The sequence below is a fragment of the Epinephelus fuscoguttatus genome, linkage group LG11 (genome assembly GCF_011397635.1).
Source record: "Epinephelus fuscoguttatus linkage group LG11, E.fuscoguttatus.final_Chr_v1".
Classification (NCBI taxonomy): Eukaryota; Metazoa; Chordata; class Actinopteri; order Perciformes; family Serranidae; genus Epinephelus; species Epinephelus fuscoguttatus.
In genome coordinates this window covers 39,339,741-39,358,910 of record NC_064762.1, presented here as the reverse complement: position 1 = coordinate 39,358,910, position 19,170 = coordinate 39,339,741, and the positions used below count along the sequence as shown (strand labels likewise).

At 38.9% G+C, this 19,170-nt stretch overlaps 1 protein-coding gene across 1 annotated transcript; it reads left to right on the top strand.

Annotated features, from left to right (window-relative positions):
• The first annotated feature begins 816 nt into the window (after positions 1-816).
• On the top strand, positions 817-17,644 carry LOC125897613 (trace amine-associated receptor 1-like). The gene is made up of 6 exons (XM_049591006.1): positions 817-826; positions 6,812-6,994; positions 7,067-7,639; positions 12,596-12,716; positions 12,927-13,147; positions 17,607-17,644. The coding sequence occupies exons 1-6, from the start codon at positions 817-819 to the stop codon at positions 17,642-17,644; spliced, it is 1,146 nt and encodes a 381-aa protein (XP_049446963.1).
• Positions 17,645-19,170: the final 1,526 nt, after the last annotated feature.

The following is a 19,170-nucleotide window of genomic DNA, read 5'->3' as shown; positions in this document are numbered from 1 at the left end:
GAGGCTCAATGAATGACAATGGCAATTCAATGTGCTTTCAACCTTTTTGTTGGACAAAAAACGCCATCTAGTCGGCTCAGAAAATAACTAAAATGCTTAATGAGGCCTCATTTGGCCATCACTACTATTTACTGTATCCACAGTGCAGTTTGTGTATCTTAACAAGACTATTTGTTATTAGTAGGTTGTGCAACCTCTTGGCCAAGGGACTACAGATGAAATATCCTTTTGCATTTTAGCTAATTTAAGCATTTTTATACAATTTGTACTTATTAATTTACACTGTCCCTTCTTAATCAAACTAGATTAAATTGTTTTCAAAGCTCTCCTTAAACCGTGTACCAACAATCAGCAGCCATGGGCTCCTGTAAACAGCTGCTTATCACTCTGAAAACTAAAATAACTGATGCCCACAAAGCAGGAGAAGGCTATAAGAAGATTGCAAAGGGTTTTCAGGTAGCCGTTTCTTCAGTTCGTAATGTAATTAAGAAATGGCAGTTAACAGGAACTGTGGAGGTCAAGTTGAGGTCTGGCAGACCAAGAAAACTTTCTAAGAGAGCTGCTTATAGGATTGTTAGAAAGGCAAATCAAAACCCTTATTTGACTGCAAAAAAAGAACTGCAGAAAGATTTAGCAGACTCTGGAGTGGTGGTGTACTGTTCTACTGCGCAGCGACACCTGTACAAATATGACCTTCATCGAAGAGACATCAGAAGAAAACCTTTCCTGTATCCTCACCGCAAATTCAACATTCAGAAGTTTGCAAAGGAACATCGTAACAAGCCTAATACTGTTTGGAAACAAGTTTTGGATGCAATGAGCAAAGGTATGTTTGGAGTGAAAAGGTTGCACAATTTCAGAAAAAGAACACCTGTCCAACTGTTAAACACAGGCGTGGATCGATCATGTGTTGAGTTTGTGCTGCAGCCAATCACACAGGGAACATTTCACAGGTAGAGGGAAGCATGGATTCAGTTACAGTCCAGCAAATTCTGGAAGCTAACCTCACACCATAAAAGTTGAAGATGAAGAGAGGATGGCTTCTACAACAGGACAATGATTCTAAACACACCTTGAAATCCACAATGGACTACCTCAAGAGGCACAGACCTAAACATCACTGAAAGTCTGTGGATAGACCTCAGAAGAGCTAAGAAAGAAAGAAATCCAGTGATTAATCTCAATTTCAAAGAGATGTTTGACAGCCCCAATTATAAGTCCTGTTTGTGTGTTTGCTGAGTTTGCTATACTCCTTAGTATGTGTTGAGAGGGGTATGATTAATGGAGATCACAGCCCTGGAGTAAAACCTGTTTCTCAGTCTGTTTGTTTTGTTTTTAATTAACCTGAACCACTGCCAGCAGTGGTTCATTGTTATGACAAGGTGACTCCAAGAGACTTCAGGTTTTCCACACTTTCTGCTGCCTTTCTATGCATGTAAAGGGGGAGATTAGGTCTGCCCTTAGTCCTTCTGAAGTCTGTGATTATCTTATTTGTTTCTGAGGTGTTTATTGTCCTTACACCACTTAGTCCAGTGATCCACCTTCAGCCTGTAGACAGCTTCACTATTTTGGTGTTGTATGTGAATTTAATCCAAACAGCAGTGTTTGTCCATCATGTCAGCAGCTCTGCACCATTTGTTGTTCACATAGAAAAACAGTCCTCCTCCCCTGCTTTTCTGAGACTCCTTCTTGCCCTTGCGAGCAGTTTCAATGTTTAGAATCAGGGATGGATAGAAGCATGTACTAGAATGTTTTACTCAAATAAAATTAAAATGACATGCAAAATGTATTTATTTTATGGTACAATTTTATTGAAGCGAAAAGCCTTTTTCTTTGGAGCTTACTGTGTCCTCCTGAAGTGTCACACGCTCTTTGTGGAATATTTTGTTGTTGTCAGCTGCCTCTGCAGAACAGGTTGCACTCACTGTGCAAGTGGTTTGCACAGTTGTGTTTATTTCCCTTTTCTTCTGCTCACTAAACCTACTGATAATTATGGGATCCTCCAGCTTTCACATTCCGTGTGAGTTTTAACAATTCCAGTGTTCTTATCACATCCATATGTTCACATCATTTGGTCCAGTTTTGGTAAATATTTGTCCACTCCTGATAAATGGACTTGCACTTGTATATCACTTTTCTCATCTTCCCACCACTCAAAGAGCTTTTACACTACCATGCCATAGTCACCTATTCACACACTGGTGGCTGAGGGTAACATACAAGTTGCCATCTGCTACTCAGCAGGCACTCACAACTGGTAGCGCAGGGTGCATCATGAGCAATTTGGAGTTGGATGACCCGCTCCACCTGCTAAGCCATAGCTGGCCTAGTACTGTATAATAAGTTACATCTCACCACCAGTGTAGCATAAACAGCATTGCTTTATTTTCTTGCTGGCATCTACATCCATACTAAGACTGCAAAACCCTCAAGTGACATTATAACGTATTGTTCATTTTATATCCTCACACAGATAAACCAACAAACTTCCCAACCTCTTGTGGCATTTCCTGAACTTGTAGGTGTTAGAAAGTGACAAAAATGGTTATATACAGCCCCCCAAACCCAACGGAAAGTTTCCAGGGAAAGGGCTTTTGACAAGCAGGTTCTGAGTATTCTCTCATGTTAACTGCTGCCAGAGGTGCTTCTATGAAGTGTGAAAATAAACTATGAATATTTATGTAGCTGAGAGGGTTATTGGTCATTATGAGTTGTGTGACTGTGTTTAGAATCAGCCTGAATTTAATTTGTTTAAAATGTAATTTTTCGCACAAAACAGTTCATATAAAGTGAAAAGATGTTCTATAACCACTGCGACCAGTAATTTTGTGATAGAGTGCGTCAATACAGTGTTCAAGGGATGACATTTTTCACAGAAGTTGACATTGCCCTGGTTCCCTCACCAAAAAGCCTATGTGATTTTTCCTTAGGATTTAAGATTATTGCAGAGTATAAACTGTGGTTAACAGAAGTTTATGGCACTCACATGTTTTGTTAAGCAAGATAATCCTCACAAATGAACACTACTTTTATAATTTTTTGAACTGAAATACAATCGCGAGAATTGAAAAGCTAACATTTCACAACAGAGGACACACCCTGGACCTGGTCATAACCTATGGCCTGTCCACTGGTATGTCCTCTGTTGTTGACCTGGCTGTGTCTGACCACTACTGTGTGTATTTTAACATCACCAGTTTTAGCCATCAGGAGGCCCCGGTGAGAACGGTGAGGAAAGGCTACCTAACTTCTGAAATGGCTGCAAATTTTATCGAGATTTTACAGAGCACTCCTGCTGAAATTTTACCTGCACCATGTGATTTTATTGTGGACAATTTTAACAGTAAATTAAAGTCAACACTTGACTCAGTGGCTCCACTTTTAACAAAAAACATAAAAACAAAACCTACACCCCCATGGAGAAATGATAACATCAAAAGACTGAAAAGAAAATGCAGGAGGAGGTGGAGAAAAACCAAATTGACAGTTCATTTTGAAATATTACGCGAACAACTCAAAACCTACAATAAAACAGTCAAACAGGCAAGAATATCCCACTTTTCAAAATTCATTTCCGATCATAAAAACAACCCCAAATTTCTTTTCTCCACCTTCGATCTTTTAACCAGCACCAATTTTAATAAACCATCCAACATATCAACAGATGCCCTCTGCGAGGACTTTGCAGACCACTTCAGAAGTAAAATCGATGATATCAGGTCCAGTCTTTTATCCCAACGGAATGTAATTTTTAACACACTTGGATCATTGCTTTTACCTGAGGAAACACTGGAGAGTTTTGTCCTGGTTGACGCGAGGACACTTGGTCGAGTTTTCTCCCAGGTAAACCCAACAACTTGCCTTTTAGATCCGATTCCCACATCACTAAAGACATTCTATGGATTCTTTGAGGAACAGATTTTAAATATAGTGAATTACTCTCTTCAGACGGGTGTCTTCCTCGCTGCCTTCAAAACGGCGGTGGTGAAGCCCCTTCTGAAGAAGAGTAATTTAGATCCAACATTTTTAATAATTACCGACCTGTATCCAACTTACCGTTTTTAAGTAAGATTTTAGAAAAACTGTTTTTTAACCAAGTAAATGATTTTTTAAAAAGAAACAGTATTTTAGAGAAATATCAATCTGGTTTTAGGACGAACCACAGTACCGAGACAGCCCTTTTAAAGATTTTAAATGATATCAGGTTGAATGTTGATTCACAAAAACTCACAGTCTTGGTACTACTGGATCTAAGCGCCGCCTTTGATACAGTAGATCACCACATTTTATTAAATAGACTCAGAAACCTGGTGGGCCTCTCTGGTACTGTTTTTAACTGGTTCAGCTCTTATCTCACAGATTGTTGTTTCTTTATAAGTATGGATACATGTTCCTCCAGAACGCATGAAATTAGGTGTGGGGTGCCCCAAGGGTCAATTTTAGGTCCAATTCTTTTTAATCTATACGTGCTTCCTCTTGTGGACGTCATCAGGAGGCACGGCATCAGCTTCCACAGTTACGCAGATGACACACAACTGTACATCGCCGTGTCTCCTGATGACACAGGGCCAATTTATACCCTTTTTAACTGCATTTTAGATATCAAGTCATGGATGGCAGTGAATTTCCTACAGCTCAACCAGGACAAAACAGAGGTTTTAATTATTGGTCCTGAAGGCCAGAGAGAGAAACTTTTACCTAAACTACAAGATTTTAAACCTTTACAGTGCGTAAAGAACCTGGGCGTCATTTTTGACTCTGAGCTTAGCTTTATTCCACACATCAAAAATGTAACAAAGACAGGTTTTTATTATCTTAAGAATATAGCCAGAGTCCGCCCGTTTCTCTCTCAGGCTAACACAGAGGTGCTGATGCATGCTTTTATCTCTTGTCGTTTAGATTACTGTAATGCCCTGCTGTCTGGTCTTCCCAAAAAGACCATCTCTAATCTGCAGCTACTCCAAAACTCAGCCGCACGAGTGCTGACGAGGACCAGAGGGCGGGAGCACATTTCACCAGTTTTACAATCGCTGCATTGGCTCCCGGTGTGTTTCAGGATCGATTTTAAGGTTCTTTTATTAGTTTTTAAATGTCTTAACGGTCTTGGGCCATCTTATTTATCTGACCTGCTTTTATCATATCAACCCTCGCGGATCCTGAGGTCCTCCGGCACCAGTCTTTTAATTGTTCCAAGAGTTAGAACAAAAACCCACGGGGAGGCTGCATTCAGCCACTATGGCCCTCACTTATGGAACAGCCTGCCGGAGAGCATCAGGACTGCAGAGACTGTTGATGTTTTTAAAAGGAGGCTCAAGACTCACCTTTTTAATTTAGCTTTTAACTGATTTCTTTTACTCTTTTAATTCTTCTATGTTCTTTTTACTTTCTAATGCTTTTAAATTATTTATTTTTAAATCTTTATGCATTTTAGTCTCTAAATCTTAATTTATTTATTTATTTATTATTATTATTAATATTATTTTAATCTTTAATTCTTTAATTTTTCCTAATCTCCACACCATGTGTGGAGTCCACCCCAGTCTGTCTGGTCGGGGTTGTCTCTGTGGCAGCGCTTCCTGTGGCTGTGGGCTGTAGCGCCTCTCAGTGTGGATGGCTCCCCATAGGTGGTTCTTTCCTCACCTGGTTCCTCAGTGCCCAGCCATGTTATTGACTATATTGACTGTGTGTGTGTGTGTGTGTGTGTGTGTGTGTGTGTGTGTGTGTGTTTATATGTGGGGGTGGGAGGGGCGGGTTTTCAATATGTATGTATTATTTTTGTTTGTTTTTATTCTGTGAAGCACTTTGTGCTGCATTTTTAATGTATGAAAAGTGCTATACAAATAAAGTTTGATTGATTAATCAATCAATTTAGCCATGAAGAAACAACACTACAGTTGCATGACTTAATACCACCATCATAATGAGGCTATAAGGCCGTGTTCTGTGTGGTGCCATTTTGTAGTCTCATTCAGCCACTTATTAGCAGCTGCCTTTTTTAAAAGACATACAAGCTAAGAAATTCTTGAGTGAAGTATTTACTGACACATTTTATGTTGTAGATCAAAGGTTGAAAGTCCCTTAGGCATGTAGTAACCACAGACCTTATTTCAGGCATCTAACCAAAAATCCATTCAAAACACCCAGTGACTTTGAGACAAGGGAACCAGGAGTTGTAAAATGTTAATTCATTTCTGGGTTTTAACACTCATCCTGGAGCAATCTATAGCAGGTGGAAAAGCAAAGATGTGAGGGGAAAGTATTAATACTCATAGTTATGTGATTGTATGGCACTACTGCATGTATTTGCTTAAAATAGTTTCTTGAAGACTAAAAAGATAATTTAAAGTCGTGCATGGCTTTTAGAGAGTAAAAACACACTCATACAAGAGACGACCACACCAATTACTCATCATTTCTATTGAAAGTAAATGCCACTCCTTTGAACATTTTATGCAAATGAGCCCAGAAGAATAAATGTAGTTTGAAGATGCTGCTCAGCAGCACAGAGGCCGAGGAGCCCCATCGGTTCAGATGCGCAAACCAAGATTAACAGGCATTGTATGAAAACATAGCAAGCACGAAAATCTACATTTGAATCTCTATGCAGAAAACTGACACTGATGCATTATATTTTCTACATTTAAGTCATATTATTATTGCAAATGTTACCTCAGTAAAAAGAATTTATGCATGGAAACCACATTCTTTCTCAACAGGTCTGATGATCTCTGCAATGAATCTACAAATGTATCTGGCATAACAGCAGTCATAACTTCATATGTATTATGTGTCTTTGTTGGCTGTTTATCAGTTCTTACAATGTGTGGAAACCTTCTGGTAATAATCTCTATCATTTACTTCAAACAGCTCCACACTCCTACAAACTACCTCATCCTCTCTCTGGCTGTGGCTGACCTGCTTGTTGGTGTTGTAGTTATGCCTTTTAGCACAATACTGGCTGTAAGCTCATGTTGGCATCTTGAAGGCTTGCTCTGTAAAGTCCGAGGCTTCTTTGATGTATTTCTGTGCTCTTCTTCTATTTTTAATTTGTGCTTAATTTCTTTTGATAGATACTATGCAGTGTGTCAGCCTCTGAGGTACAGAACTAAAATAACTGTCCGTGTTATTGTGATCATGATCCTAGTGAGCTGGACTGTGTCTGCACTAAGTGGAATTGGCCTCACAGTTCGGGGACTAAACGAAGAACAATCTAACAGGTGCGTTTTATTTCAACGTACAAGCTCAGCAGCTTTGGGAACTTTTTTTACCTTTTACCTCCCAAGTATTGTACTGTTGACCATCTACCTACAGATTTTGACAGTGGCACACAGACAGGTACGCAGCATCCAGAACACAATCTGTCATAACACAAAGTCTGGAGCAACCATCAGTAAGATGGAGAGAAAGGCCACCAGAACTCTGGCTATTGTTATGGGAGTTTTTCTCATCTGTTGGACTCCTTTCTTTCTTTGTATCACCTTTTACCCTTTGAGTAATTACACAATACCAGTTTCTGTGATTGAAACTTTTAAATGGCTTGGATGGTCAAATTCAATGCTCAATCCATTTGTCTATGGTTTCTTTTACACCTGGTTTCGAACGTCTGTCAAAATGATAATTTCTGGGAAAATATTTCAGGGTGATTTTACTAATTCTAAACTCTATTGACTCATTATTGACTTGCTGACATGCCTCTGATGATGACCATGAGATTACTCTTTGTTTGACTGGCAATCGAGGAGACGAATATCATGTACTTCTGTGTTCCTTTTTTAACAAAGACAGAAGAGAGTTGGTCGGACAGTTCTATAGAGTAAATCCAAATATTTACAAGTTTCAAAAGTTAATGTCATCTCGAAAAGTCAAGGTTTTGTCAAATTTGTTGAAACTTTTAAAGAAAATCCTGAATAGTTTCTCTTGATTTGCTTTGACTTGTACATATGTACACTAATTCTGTTCTATTTATTTTGTTGTACATTGGTTGCCGCCTGCTCTGATTTGTTATTGCTATTTTTGTTTATCCCTTATACCCCAGGGAGGGGTCAAAAGGAAATAAATGAAATGAAAAAAATGAAATGAAATCTCGACATATAGTATCTGTATGTACTAGTCAGTGCCACAGATAGCCCCTTGAACAGTTAATTAATTGTGGTGCAAATGTCTGTAAATAAATGTAGGATTCATACTGTATATCTCAACGTGTCTCATTTATATTTTTAGTTATTATCTTTCTAAAGATGCTGCATCTATATGTTGAATGCAGACTTGAGATTTTATCCAACTTTTACTTCAAATTAAAAGATGGCCTTTAGGTAAGAAGTAGATTTAAGTTTCATCATTTATAATAATCTAAAATGAGGCAGGGGGACATTTAGAGTAAGATCTGAATTAATAACTTTAGCAGCAAGATGGGCATTGCTCACAACACTATAAAGATTACACTGAAGAAAATTCTCTGTTTGTTGTTTCATTGTACGTAAAAAAGTAAAAGTGAAAAGTGGCTGGCATAGTCTTTGTCTTTTCCATTAATGTATTCATGACAAAACCATAACACATTTATGGAAGTAGACTTAAACATCTCTAACATCCTTTATCATGCAAGCACATACAAGATAATATTATCTTATCATATGTGATCTCATTTCATCTTTTGTGTATGATTTGATGTCTATGAAGATGCTGTGAATCCAAAAGAAAATACCCACTTTTATGGCCATTTAATGTATCCACAGTGCAGTATGCAGTATTAATCATAAAAACATCATTTGTAATTAGTAGTTTATATGTGGAAACTGGGTTTGCCCTTGTCAACAGTTTCAATGACCAAAATCAGGGATGGTAAGAATATTAATATGAGAATGTTATACTCCAGTAAAAGTAAGATGACTTGGCTTGAAAATGACATGTACAAAAATGTACTTGTGCTGTTCTTTTAACCCTTGATACTTCTCAAAATTAACAGTAATAACAAAACCAAGACAAAACACAAATATGAAATGACACAATACACCATAAATATGACAAACAACCAAAATGTATCATAAAGATAGCTATACATATGCATCCATTAACCAGCCACAGTAGCAAAATGAATTACATTAGCCTAATAAAGTGAATAAAAAAAGAAAGTTGAGTGAGTGATAGAAAATCATACCATCAGAAACCAAAAATTACGACAAAGTATTAGGGCCATCATTACGAGAAAAAACTTGTAATATTACGCAGGCCTGGTGTGGCTGGTGTGGAGGACCAGAACAATTCCCGGTGGGCCGGTCTGACGTTTGGGCCGCGAGGGCCGGTGTTCAGTTATTTTTTTTATTGGGCCGGTGTTCAGTCATGGCACTGGGTGTCATGACTTTCAATGAATTTTGGAGCCATTTACCGACACGCCTCTTCATTAACAAAGCGCATGGATGAAGGTGAAGTCTCTGCAGCAGCTGAATTGGTGAGGTGGAGACACCGGCTCCACAGTGCTCTGCAGCGGTGGTCTGATTACACGCACATCTCCAACGAATTGTGGAATCGACCACCGACACGCCTCCTCATCAGAGGAGTGGACGGAGAATGCCGAAGTTCCTGTGGCACCCGAGGTCGAGACAACGGCTCCGTGGAGCTCAGCAGCTGCGTCTGACTATGCATACATCTCCAACCACCACTGTACAAGTTAATTAACACAGCTGTAAGACCTAATATATGTTTAGGTCCCCGATTTCTCCTCAACAATTGACTGCAATGATTTCTTCATCTAAATCATCAACGTGTCTCTTAGACCACATCCCAACTAGGCTAGCTAGGATTTAGAGTGCATCATAGCACTGAGACAGCACTAGTTAAAATTACAAATGATCTTCTGATTGCTTAAAGGAATACTCCGACGATTTGGAAGTTATGCCCTTTCTCCATCATTTTCATAGTGAGACAACTTGATCGATATCTTTTTTGTGTCTGTACGTCCAGTGGCTGGATCTCAGCAGTTAGCATTGCGGCTTAGCTTAGCGAATACAACTGAAGTCTATAGGGGGTCAGTAGCCTACTCGGTAAAAGTGAACAAATAAACGTTACAGAAACCCTGAAACTGGCATTTCTGCACGTGCATTTAAAATAAACATGTTTAAACATTAATTCGAGAAACGAGAGTCCTTTTTAGTCATTTTACAAGAAGTTTGATACCCGGAACTATAGTGAGTTTACGCCCTGCACGGGGGAAACACCGGTGAGCAACAGCTGCAGCTGGCTCTGGGACAGGTACACTAGGTCACTCGGTAAAAGCAAACAAAAAGACAACACGGACGATCATGCCATGAAAATGTATTATTGCAACTTGCAAAAACATTCAAGGCAAACCTACAGAGACTCATGTGATGTTTCACCGGTTTCCAGCCCGCAACCCCGAACAATTTCGAAAATGGCTCGTCGCTGTACAAACGGACCCCAACACACCTCAGAAAGACCTGCCACAACTGTTAATTTGCTTGGAGCACTTTGTGAGGGAGGACTGCAGTGAAAAAACGGAGCAAACCGGTACCAGTTTTTTTCTGAAAGATACAGCCATCCCATCTGTCGGCATACAGAGAGGACAAAGGGAAACACCTGAGGCTGTGGTAAGTAACTTACTCTTATCATATTATAAAGTGCTTTTGGGTTTATTGTTGAAATGACTCCAACCATGCTGATATCCCTACATTACATTACTGTGCAAAATTTGCTTGTCGGTAACATTATGTTGCTGCGTCTGGAATTCAGCTGTTTAGCGATAAGTTTATGTACAAGGAGAATTTGCTGTGTTTTTGGTATTTAGCAAAAAGTAAGACAACAAACACAGTCACAAAACACTCCTTACTCATTGTCCCTATCCTCCCTCCTCAAAAGAGCTTCCTCAGATCAATTACTGCCCTACCCCCTTCCAATTGTTTCATGTCACACAGTACAATACATTTAAACTTTGATTTATGTTATGTTTGTTATTAGGCTTACCTGCCCAAACAAATACCTGCCTCTCTGTACCAAGTTACATTTTCTGAGTAATATTGATACTAATTTTGATTGATAATTGCAAGTTTATTTACCCCAACATTTTTTCAATCTGTAATTTGAGTAATATATCAATTATTATTTATGTATCAATTAGGCAGAGGTCAGAGATGTCCAGCAGTATATTCCTGAAGAAAACAGCTCAATGGAAATGGAGGGTGCTGCTGGCTTTTTACCAGGTTGCTGACATTCCACCCCAATAAAAAGCTCCACAACAGAAGAGCGCAGTGACCCTGCTGTTGCCTTCAGGCCCCATATCTTGCAGCTGACTAGTCCTTATCAACCTGGCACCTAGCCCAGGTGCTCCAGATCAGGCAATCAGGCCACACCTCAGAGAGGAAACAGAGAGAGAGACTGAGAGGCAACATCAAGAACATACAGGCCAGGGCCATCACACTATATGATTGCAAAGTCTTGAGAACTGCTGTTACTGCTGATACACACAAAAGTAAATGTTAGTATAGAAACTAAGCATTTTTTGTCTCAATCACAGGAATCAACTGAAATGGAAACTTCAGCAGAGACATCTGCCTTGGATGTAAGCATGATTTCAGAGGTTTGATGCGATCTTGCAGACTTGAGTTTTTTCCCTCCACACACACACATCGACTTCAGACAACGGATCAAGCTCTGGAAACACAGCAGAAATCACAAAGGGACAATCAAAAGGAGGATGGGGTGAGAGGAAGTGGACTGTCAATGAGTCCAGCCTCATAGAACTTTTAGTTAGTTTAGTTTGGTGGAAAAAATAACAAAGATTGGCAGCAAAATCAAAGTGAGTTGGGGGATGGCAGAAACTAACCTGGTTACAGCAGCAGCAATCCTCCTCACCAGCGCAACTTACAGTGACATCGCTCATTGGGCAGAACTTTGCAATCTTCAGAGCGTACCAGGGGCAACAGCAGAGATGCGAGGAGTGACAGGCCAGGCCATTCTGCCAAATACTCAACCTATTCATTTATGGATGATTCGAGCAAACAGATTGTACTGTTTGATTTGACTGAGGTAATAATTAGCCAAAAACATTCAAAACAATTTGTGTATTTGCACCAATAATCAAAACATAAATGATTAAACACTAATCATTATTCTTCACTTTTTTTCCTCCCAGGTGACCCAGGCCAAAAGTTCAGTGGCTATGGAGCCATTAGGTTTCCAGAATGAGACTTTGGATACTTCTGGATAAGGGGCTGGACATCAAGGTCATCACCACAGACAGATAGCCGTCCATCTGAAAAATAATGAGGTAATCATCCCCAGAGATCAAACATGAGTTTGATAAGATAAGATAAGATAAGATAAGATAAGATACACCTTTATTGATCTCACAATTGAGAAATTCCAGTGTTACAGCAGTCAAGGGGAAAGAGTCAGATCCGTGGCACACAGCAAAAGGTTAGTTGTTTCAGAAACTACTGTACTAGGCGGCACAATCCCATTCATTAGTACTGTTGTGCTATCTGTGCTCTCCCTGTGTATTGTATGTGCAGGAAGAGGGATGTTATGTGTTGCCTTTCTTCACTGCTATTGTGTAATACTTGTGTCCCTCTTCTTTTATCTGTAGGAATAAAGAAAAAACTGCTTGCAGCATCTGCTCACAAGGACTGCAAAGATATTGCTCCTTGGATGAAGAGTGTCGCAACCATATGTGGTGGTGCTGTAGCTCTTCAAAAGGAGATAAAAAGGTACACGCACAACAACACCCTATTGCTGACAGGCCTGTGCAATTAATCTGCCTTTAGATGCTACTGTATATCTGATATATCTGATATCTGATAAAAAATCTGAATGTGTGGAAACAACAGTTTTTCCACACAGCTGTTTAGGGCATACAGTAACTCTACTTCTATTCTGAGATACTCTGACTTCTTTGTATAATGTACTGTGCTTTCCAGGAGTTCCAGGAGAGCGATGATGGATTTCAGTACTCCATCATATACGTGGAGTCCATCGCTGGAAGGAAGGTGGCATGGTGCAAACGAGCTGTCAGCAGATCAGCAAAGGAAGAAGAGGTGGTTGGCAGAAGATTCTCCTGTCTACAAAGCCCTCTACGATGTGGTGATGAACAAACACCTCCTTAGAGATCTGGAGCTGATGACACTGTTCAAACACACAGGTGAGTTGGTAGCACTTTATTTTACAGTACGCTAATAAGACGTAATATGCCGTATTTTGTATCAAATTAGAAAAAACTACACCTAATATAATCTTTATTAGACAGTAAAATAGACAGCGTTGCTCTATTAAGACGTAACAATCCGTAGTTTTTACCAAATTAGGTAGAAATATGTTCACAATTTAGACACTAAAGAAAAACAAATCACATCCTAATAAGAGCTAACAAGACGTGCTTTGAAACAAATTAGACATAAACTAGAGTTAATTATATTTGATTATATATGATATATATGATGATATTATATTAGATATTAAAACCTGTTGAACCCTAAAGTCCCCCAGTTGGGGGACCTCTAGAGCTGCTAATAAAGGCCTGGTGTGTATCAATGCACTGACCAGAAGAATATAGTGATGTTGCCCATCAAATTTAACAGCAGAACCTCAGCTACAAGGCTGTAAAAAAACGTTTTACATGCTCCAAACTCAGTTTTAACATCAACTAAATAAACAACAACAACAACAACAACAACTAACTCCAAACAGCACCGATATCCCGACCCACTCGGTATATTTCGGGCTCTAACTCGACCACGGTATTCAAAACACGCACCATTCATCTCAAATGAAAGCTGAGACTCCACTCTTTCCACATGTATACTCCAAATCACTTTCCCTTTAACCATCACAGAGCTACAGCCCAAAGAACAACAACAGAAATCTCTTTGCCAAAATATATTTGTAATATGGCTCTTACCTTATTAATTTCGCCGTAAAATGCGCATTCTGCTGTTGTTTCGCGCTCCGTTCGCGAATCTGGGCAGAAAAAAAACATTCCAGGGGAACAAAAACAATGACCACTCACAGCAGCTGACATCTCCCCACAACGCGTTCTGCTGACTCTGATTGGCTTACAGTGCTGTCAATCTTATTTTGGTGGGTATAGCGTCGTTCTATTGGCTCAAGCCGTCACGGAGATACGGCCTCCAAAGCTCAGAATAGAAACTCAGGTTCAAATGTAGTAGGTGCATATTGGTCAGTCTGGAGTATGAAATAGAGTAAAAAAATGAAACAGACAGTTGTATGTGTATACCCTAAAAATCAGTAGGGATTTACAGAAACAAAAAAATGAAAAAAATCATGACAAAAGTCACATGCAAACATGGAGCAATTTTGGAGAGCTCGCCTGACTTTTCTGTACTAAAACCTCTCTTATATTGTTCTGCTTCACTTTATCAGAATCAACCTTTGCAGAGTTAATGTTCACATATTGTACTATGATGTGATAGAGGTTTAGAGCTGCAGTTGCATCATTCCAAAGGGATACTCATCCTAAAAATGCTTTTTTTTTTTGGCGAACCTCAAAATACTTCATTTGTGCTGTGTGCCATCTTCATTTACTCCTCACATATAACACATATACTGATATTTACACATCTTAACAAATCTCACAAGTGTTCCCTTGTGGGACCTTGTGGTTGCAGATATATATTCATTTCATTATGGATATGCAATTTTTAAAATAGGCTTAGGGTTTATATTAAACAAACACAATTATACACTAATGAGAGCCAACAAGACGTACTTTGCAACAAATTAGCAAAAAACTAGAGGTAATTATATTTTATTAGATGTTAAACACAATTATACCCTAATGAGAGCCAACTAGACGTACTTTGGAACAAATTAGACAAAAACTAGAGGTAATTATATTTGATTAGATATTAAACAAACACAATTATATCCTAATGAGAGCCAACTAGACGTACTTTGGAACAAATTAGACAAAAACTAGAGGTAATTATATTTGATTAGATATTAAACAAACACAGTTATACCCTAATAAGAGCAAACAAAACGTACTTTGCAACAAATTAGACAAAAACTAGAGGCAATTATATTTTATTAGATAATAAACAACCATAATTATACCCGGCACACACCCTTATCTAAGCACACACATACAGCCTCTGAACTAGGGTTGGGTCGGTATGAGGAAAAAAAAAAAACGGTCAGGTTTTTGTGAAAAACCACATCAAATCGGTAATACTGGATTTTCGCCACTTGAGGGCGCATTTGACTCATTTAAAATAAAAAACGACCATAGGACAACAGAGTGACAGTAACACGTTGTTTCTTTAATTCCTTACAAATAAATTTGCAGGTTTAGCTTACTCAATCAGTGCAAACAAGGGTTGCCTCCTTCATCTGGCTCAAAGCCAAAGTGATGCCATATTGGCGCATTCTTTGATTTCTTCGAGGCTAACTCCAGGCTACAGTAGAGGCCTCGGTGCATGCACACCCGCACCCCCTAGCTCAGTCCCCGCCCCACTCCCCACTCTCTCCTGCTCGTTGTGTGCTTGGCGAAGAGGCAGACACAGGCTGTAAAATGGCGTATGCTGTCTGGTCGGTCTCCAAAAAAAAAAAAAAAAAAAAAAAAAAAACTGAAAACACTGTACTTACTCTAAATAAGTAATTATTTAGTAAGTGAGTAACAATTATTACAATGCACCGACTGCAATAATGTTCAGGTACTTACACAACTTTCTGGAGCTTCTTCGCCGTCCTCCCACCGAGACACATCAGACTAGCGATGAATCAATCTCTTCTTCTTCTTCTTCTTTTTGATGTTTTATGGCAGGTGGCAGCCAACGTTAAGGTGAATTACCGCCTCCTACTGTGTTGGATGAATCGATCTCCCCTCACACAAACTAGCATGGCGCTCTGTTAGGGTTGTCCCGCCCCTCCCTCTCTCCCCAAGCAATCAATACCTAAAGAAATTAACGTTTCCCTTGGCTGACTAATGAGAAGAAGAATAAAACTAAGGTTGTAACCCTTCCCACGCAGAACCAGTGTAAAAACCTACATTTCTTATGCTGCCTTCAATGTCATCTGTAAATTACCATACTCCCCATATCAATAATCACAGCACTGAACATTACATATACAATAAAGCTCTGTCTAATTTGATACAAAGTACGGATTGTTACATGTCATTAGAGTACAGACCACAACACTACTCAATTCATAATTGATTAATCATAAAAATAAGCGACAGGTTTATTGATTATGAAAATAATCTTAAGTTGCAGAACTATTCGTGCCACGCATCGGAAGAAGAAAATACGCATAGAAAGATCAATTTTGAGACTTTATTAAATTGTCTCTTGAACAGGTTAACTAAATTCACTACATTAACTACAACTACAGGTCACGACAACACCACTACGACAATGAGGGGAAAACAACATCAGGGGAGTAACTTTTTTTTCTTTTTCATGTCTTTGATTTTTTTTTTTTTTAATTCTGGAAGTCCATTTATGAACTCACTGATGGTTGTTGCATATTTAAGGAGCGTCTGCCTCTCTCCCCGTGGCAATGGATCTAGCTCTGGGGCAGCGATGCTAACTTCAGCAATCGCTGCAGTGTTTCACATTGTGGCAGGATCAATGTCGTATTTTTTTCGCTGTCCACTCTATGCTCCAGAATGCAGGTTTTTATTCATGTGCAGCTGTTAAACAGGCTGCAGAGGAAACACTGCTGCTCTGCCAATAACTGTGCACTGTTAGTACAGGTCATGTGTGCAGATGTGGCACATAGGATATTTATAAATAATTGTCCGCTCATTTAAATATGTTCTTTTATATGTATACACTTATCTTATCATCTATCATATCACATTTACAGACACCCCCATTCCATTTTAAGCATTTAGTATAAAAGACATAAATTTTAGTATAAAAGACACAAAACCACCTGTGGGCTTATGCTGCATTCTTCATTTGCCAGTAAGCTACTGCAGATCAGTCAACTCACATTTGTATTCTTTAATTCTTGCTGAAGAAATTATTTTCTCAAATATATTACCCCTTGAGTCAGCTGCACTCATGGATGCAATTAAGAGACTTGAGACACACCTTTAGTGATTCGATGATGTCATCGCCCCGCCTCTGCAACCTCTGACCCCTCACTCTCAACCCCTCCGAGTCTGACCTGGCATGTATACTACAGTGTTTCGAGTCTGTTTGAGTAGTTTCATCTGGACGCAGATATTTCTCTAAAAGACAGCGTGTTTATGGACGAACAAGGAAAATAGGATACAGACAGCTCCAGGTGTATCTTGGTGTTGATACCATGAAAACTGTGGGCAGGTTCAGCTTAGAAATTTGGGCAGAATAAGAATATGCAATGTATCAGTTTAACTGCTATATAGCAATACCCCTAATAAAGATGCCAAACAAAAACAGTGCATAAATAGTGTTTTGGTTTTTTTTGTGTGTTTTTTTGCTGCAGCAAGTACAGAATCAAGTTGGAATGGACATGGTATATTGTATTTAGTGTTGAATTATTCATCAATATTGAACATAAAGAACAAATAACATCCAAACTGTAAAAGTCATGCAAAAAGCAGCACACGTCTTTTGGGATACTTTTCGTTCTTTTTCCTTCCTTTTTTTCAGGAGGAGGAGGAGGAGGAGGACTGCTTTTGCGCTTGTGAGCTACACAAAATACAATATTTATAGCCATTAAAAATTATACTTATAAGGTTTGAAGCACAGGAGAACAGTACCAGAGTGGTGGCAAGACCAAAGTTATAAATGTGGCCAGATGATTACATTAAAGGTTAAGACCAGGTTAATTTTTTATCCTTAGAATAAAATTGCCTCAAGCCTACAAAGGTGGGTGTTTCAGATGGGTTACAGGATGCCACACTGGCTACTTCAGAGTAGTCACAGAGGGAAATAGGAGAGTTGTGTGAGTAGCCCATCAGCAGGCAGTGGTTAGCAATATAAGAGGGAATGTAGGCCTGTCATCAATGCTTCAGGGTGTTATTTGTAGAATCTGACACAAATTTTTAACATTTATGGTTTAACTGGTCCCACCCAAACAAGCTATGAGGAACGATGAGTTCTTTTGTCTTTTACCTGCGGAAAATACCCCCTCATTGGATTTCAGTTATGGATTGGACACTGGTTTTGGATTAGATATTTCACGTCCCTGGAAATTTATAACTGAGTGAAGATAGATGACAGATCAAACTCAACTGTATCACCCTCAAGGTTAATATTTTTTTTTCCTGATTAACCATCCATTTAAAAATGTGTGCTATGGTGGTCTGGTAGCTCAGTTGGTAGCCCGTTCGCCCCATGTACTGAAGCTGTGAGTTCTCTCTGTCGGCCATGGGTTCAACTCTTGCCTTTTGCTGCATGTCATAACTGTACTCTCTCTCCCCCTTTCCTGTTCTTAAAGATATAAAATGTTGGAAAAAAATATATATATATCGCACTTCAATAACACATTTCTGACAGGCTTACATTCCCTCCAACACCTGCCTGCTGACAGGCTAACAACTGATTTTTTTTTTTTTTTCAAAATATAAAACAATTTTTAGTGACAACACACAATTGGGGGTTAGAAAAATTTGAATTACAGTCCTGAAAGAAACAATCAATATCTATCACATACCCCGTTTGTAATGTTTGTGTCCCTTTTTAGCTTTCTTTTTGGCTTTCTGCATGCCCTTCTTATTCTTCGGCAGCAGAGGCATGTCCTCAGAGGACTCATCTGAGGACTTACCTGTCTCCGTGTTTGAGTCCCTCTCGCATCTGGGTACTAAAATCAATAGTCTTATTAAACATACAGTCACAGTGCATCCACACATTCATATATATCTATATCTATATCTATATCTATCTATCAATAAATATATATATATATATATATATATATACACACATACACAGTGGTGGAAAAAAGTTTTCGGACACCCCATGCATTTGTGAAATATTGCATTAAGAATCACTCTTAGGTCTTCAAGTGCAATTTCTTTTAGTACAGTCACAGCCAAAATACTAAATAAATCCTAAAAAAGCCATTAAAAACTTAAAATTGATTGGTTCCATAAAAATACATAAGAAATTTTGAGTAATGGGTCATTTTGGTACCAGTGATGAAGGGCGTTCTTTTTACACAATTTTTGTTGCCAAGCTTCGTGTCTACATAAATCCAGCACATATGAAAGTT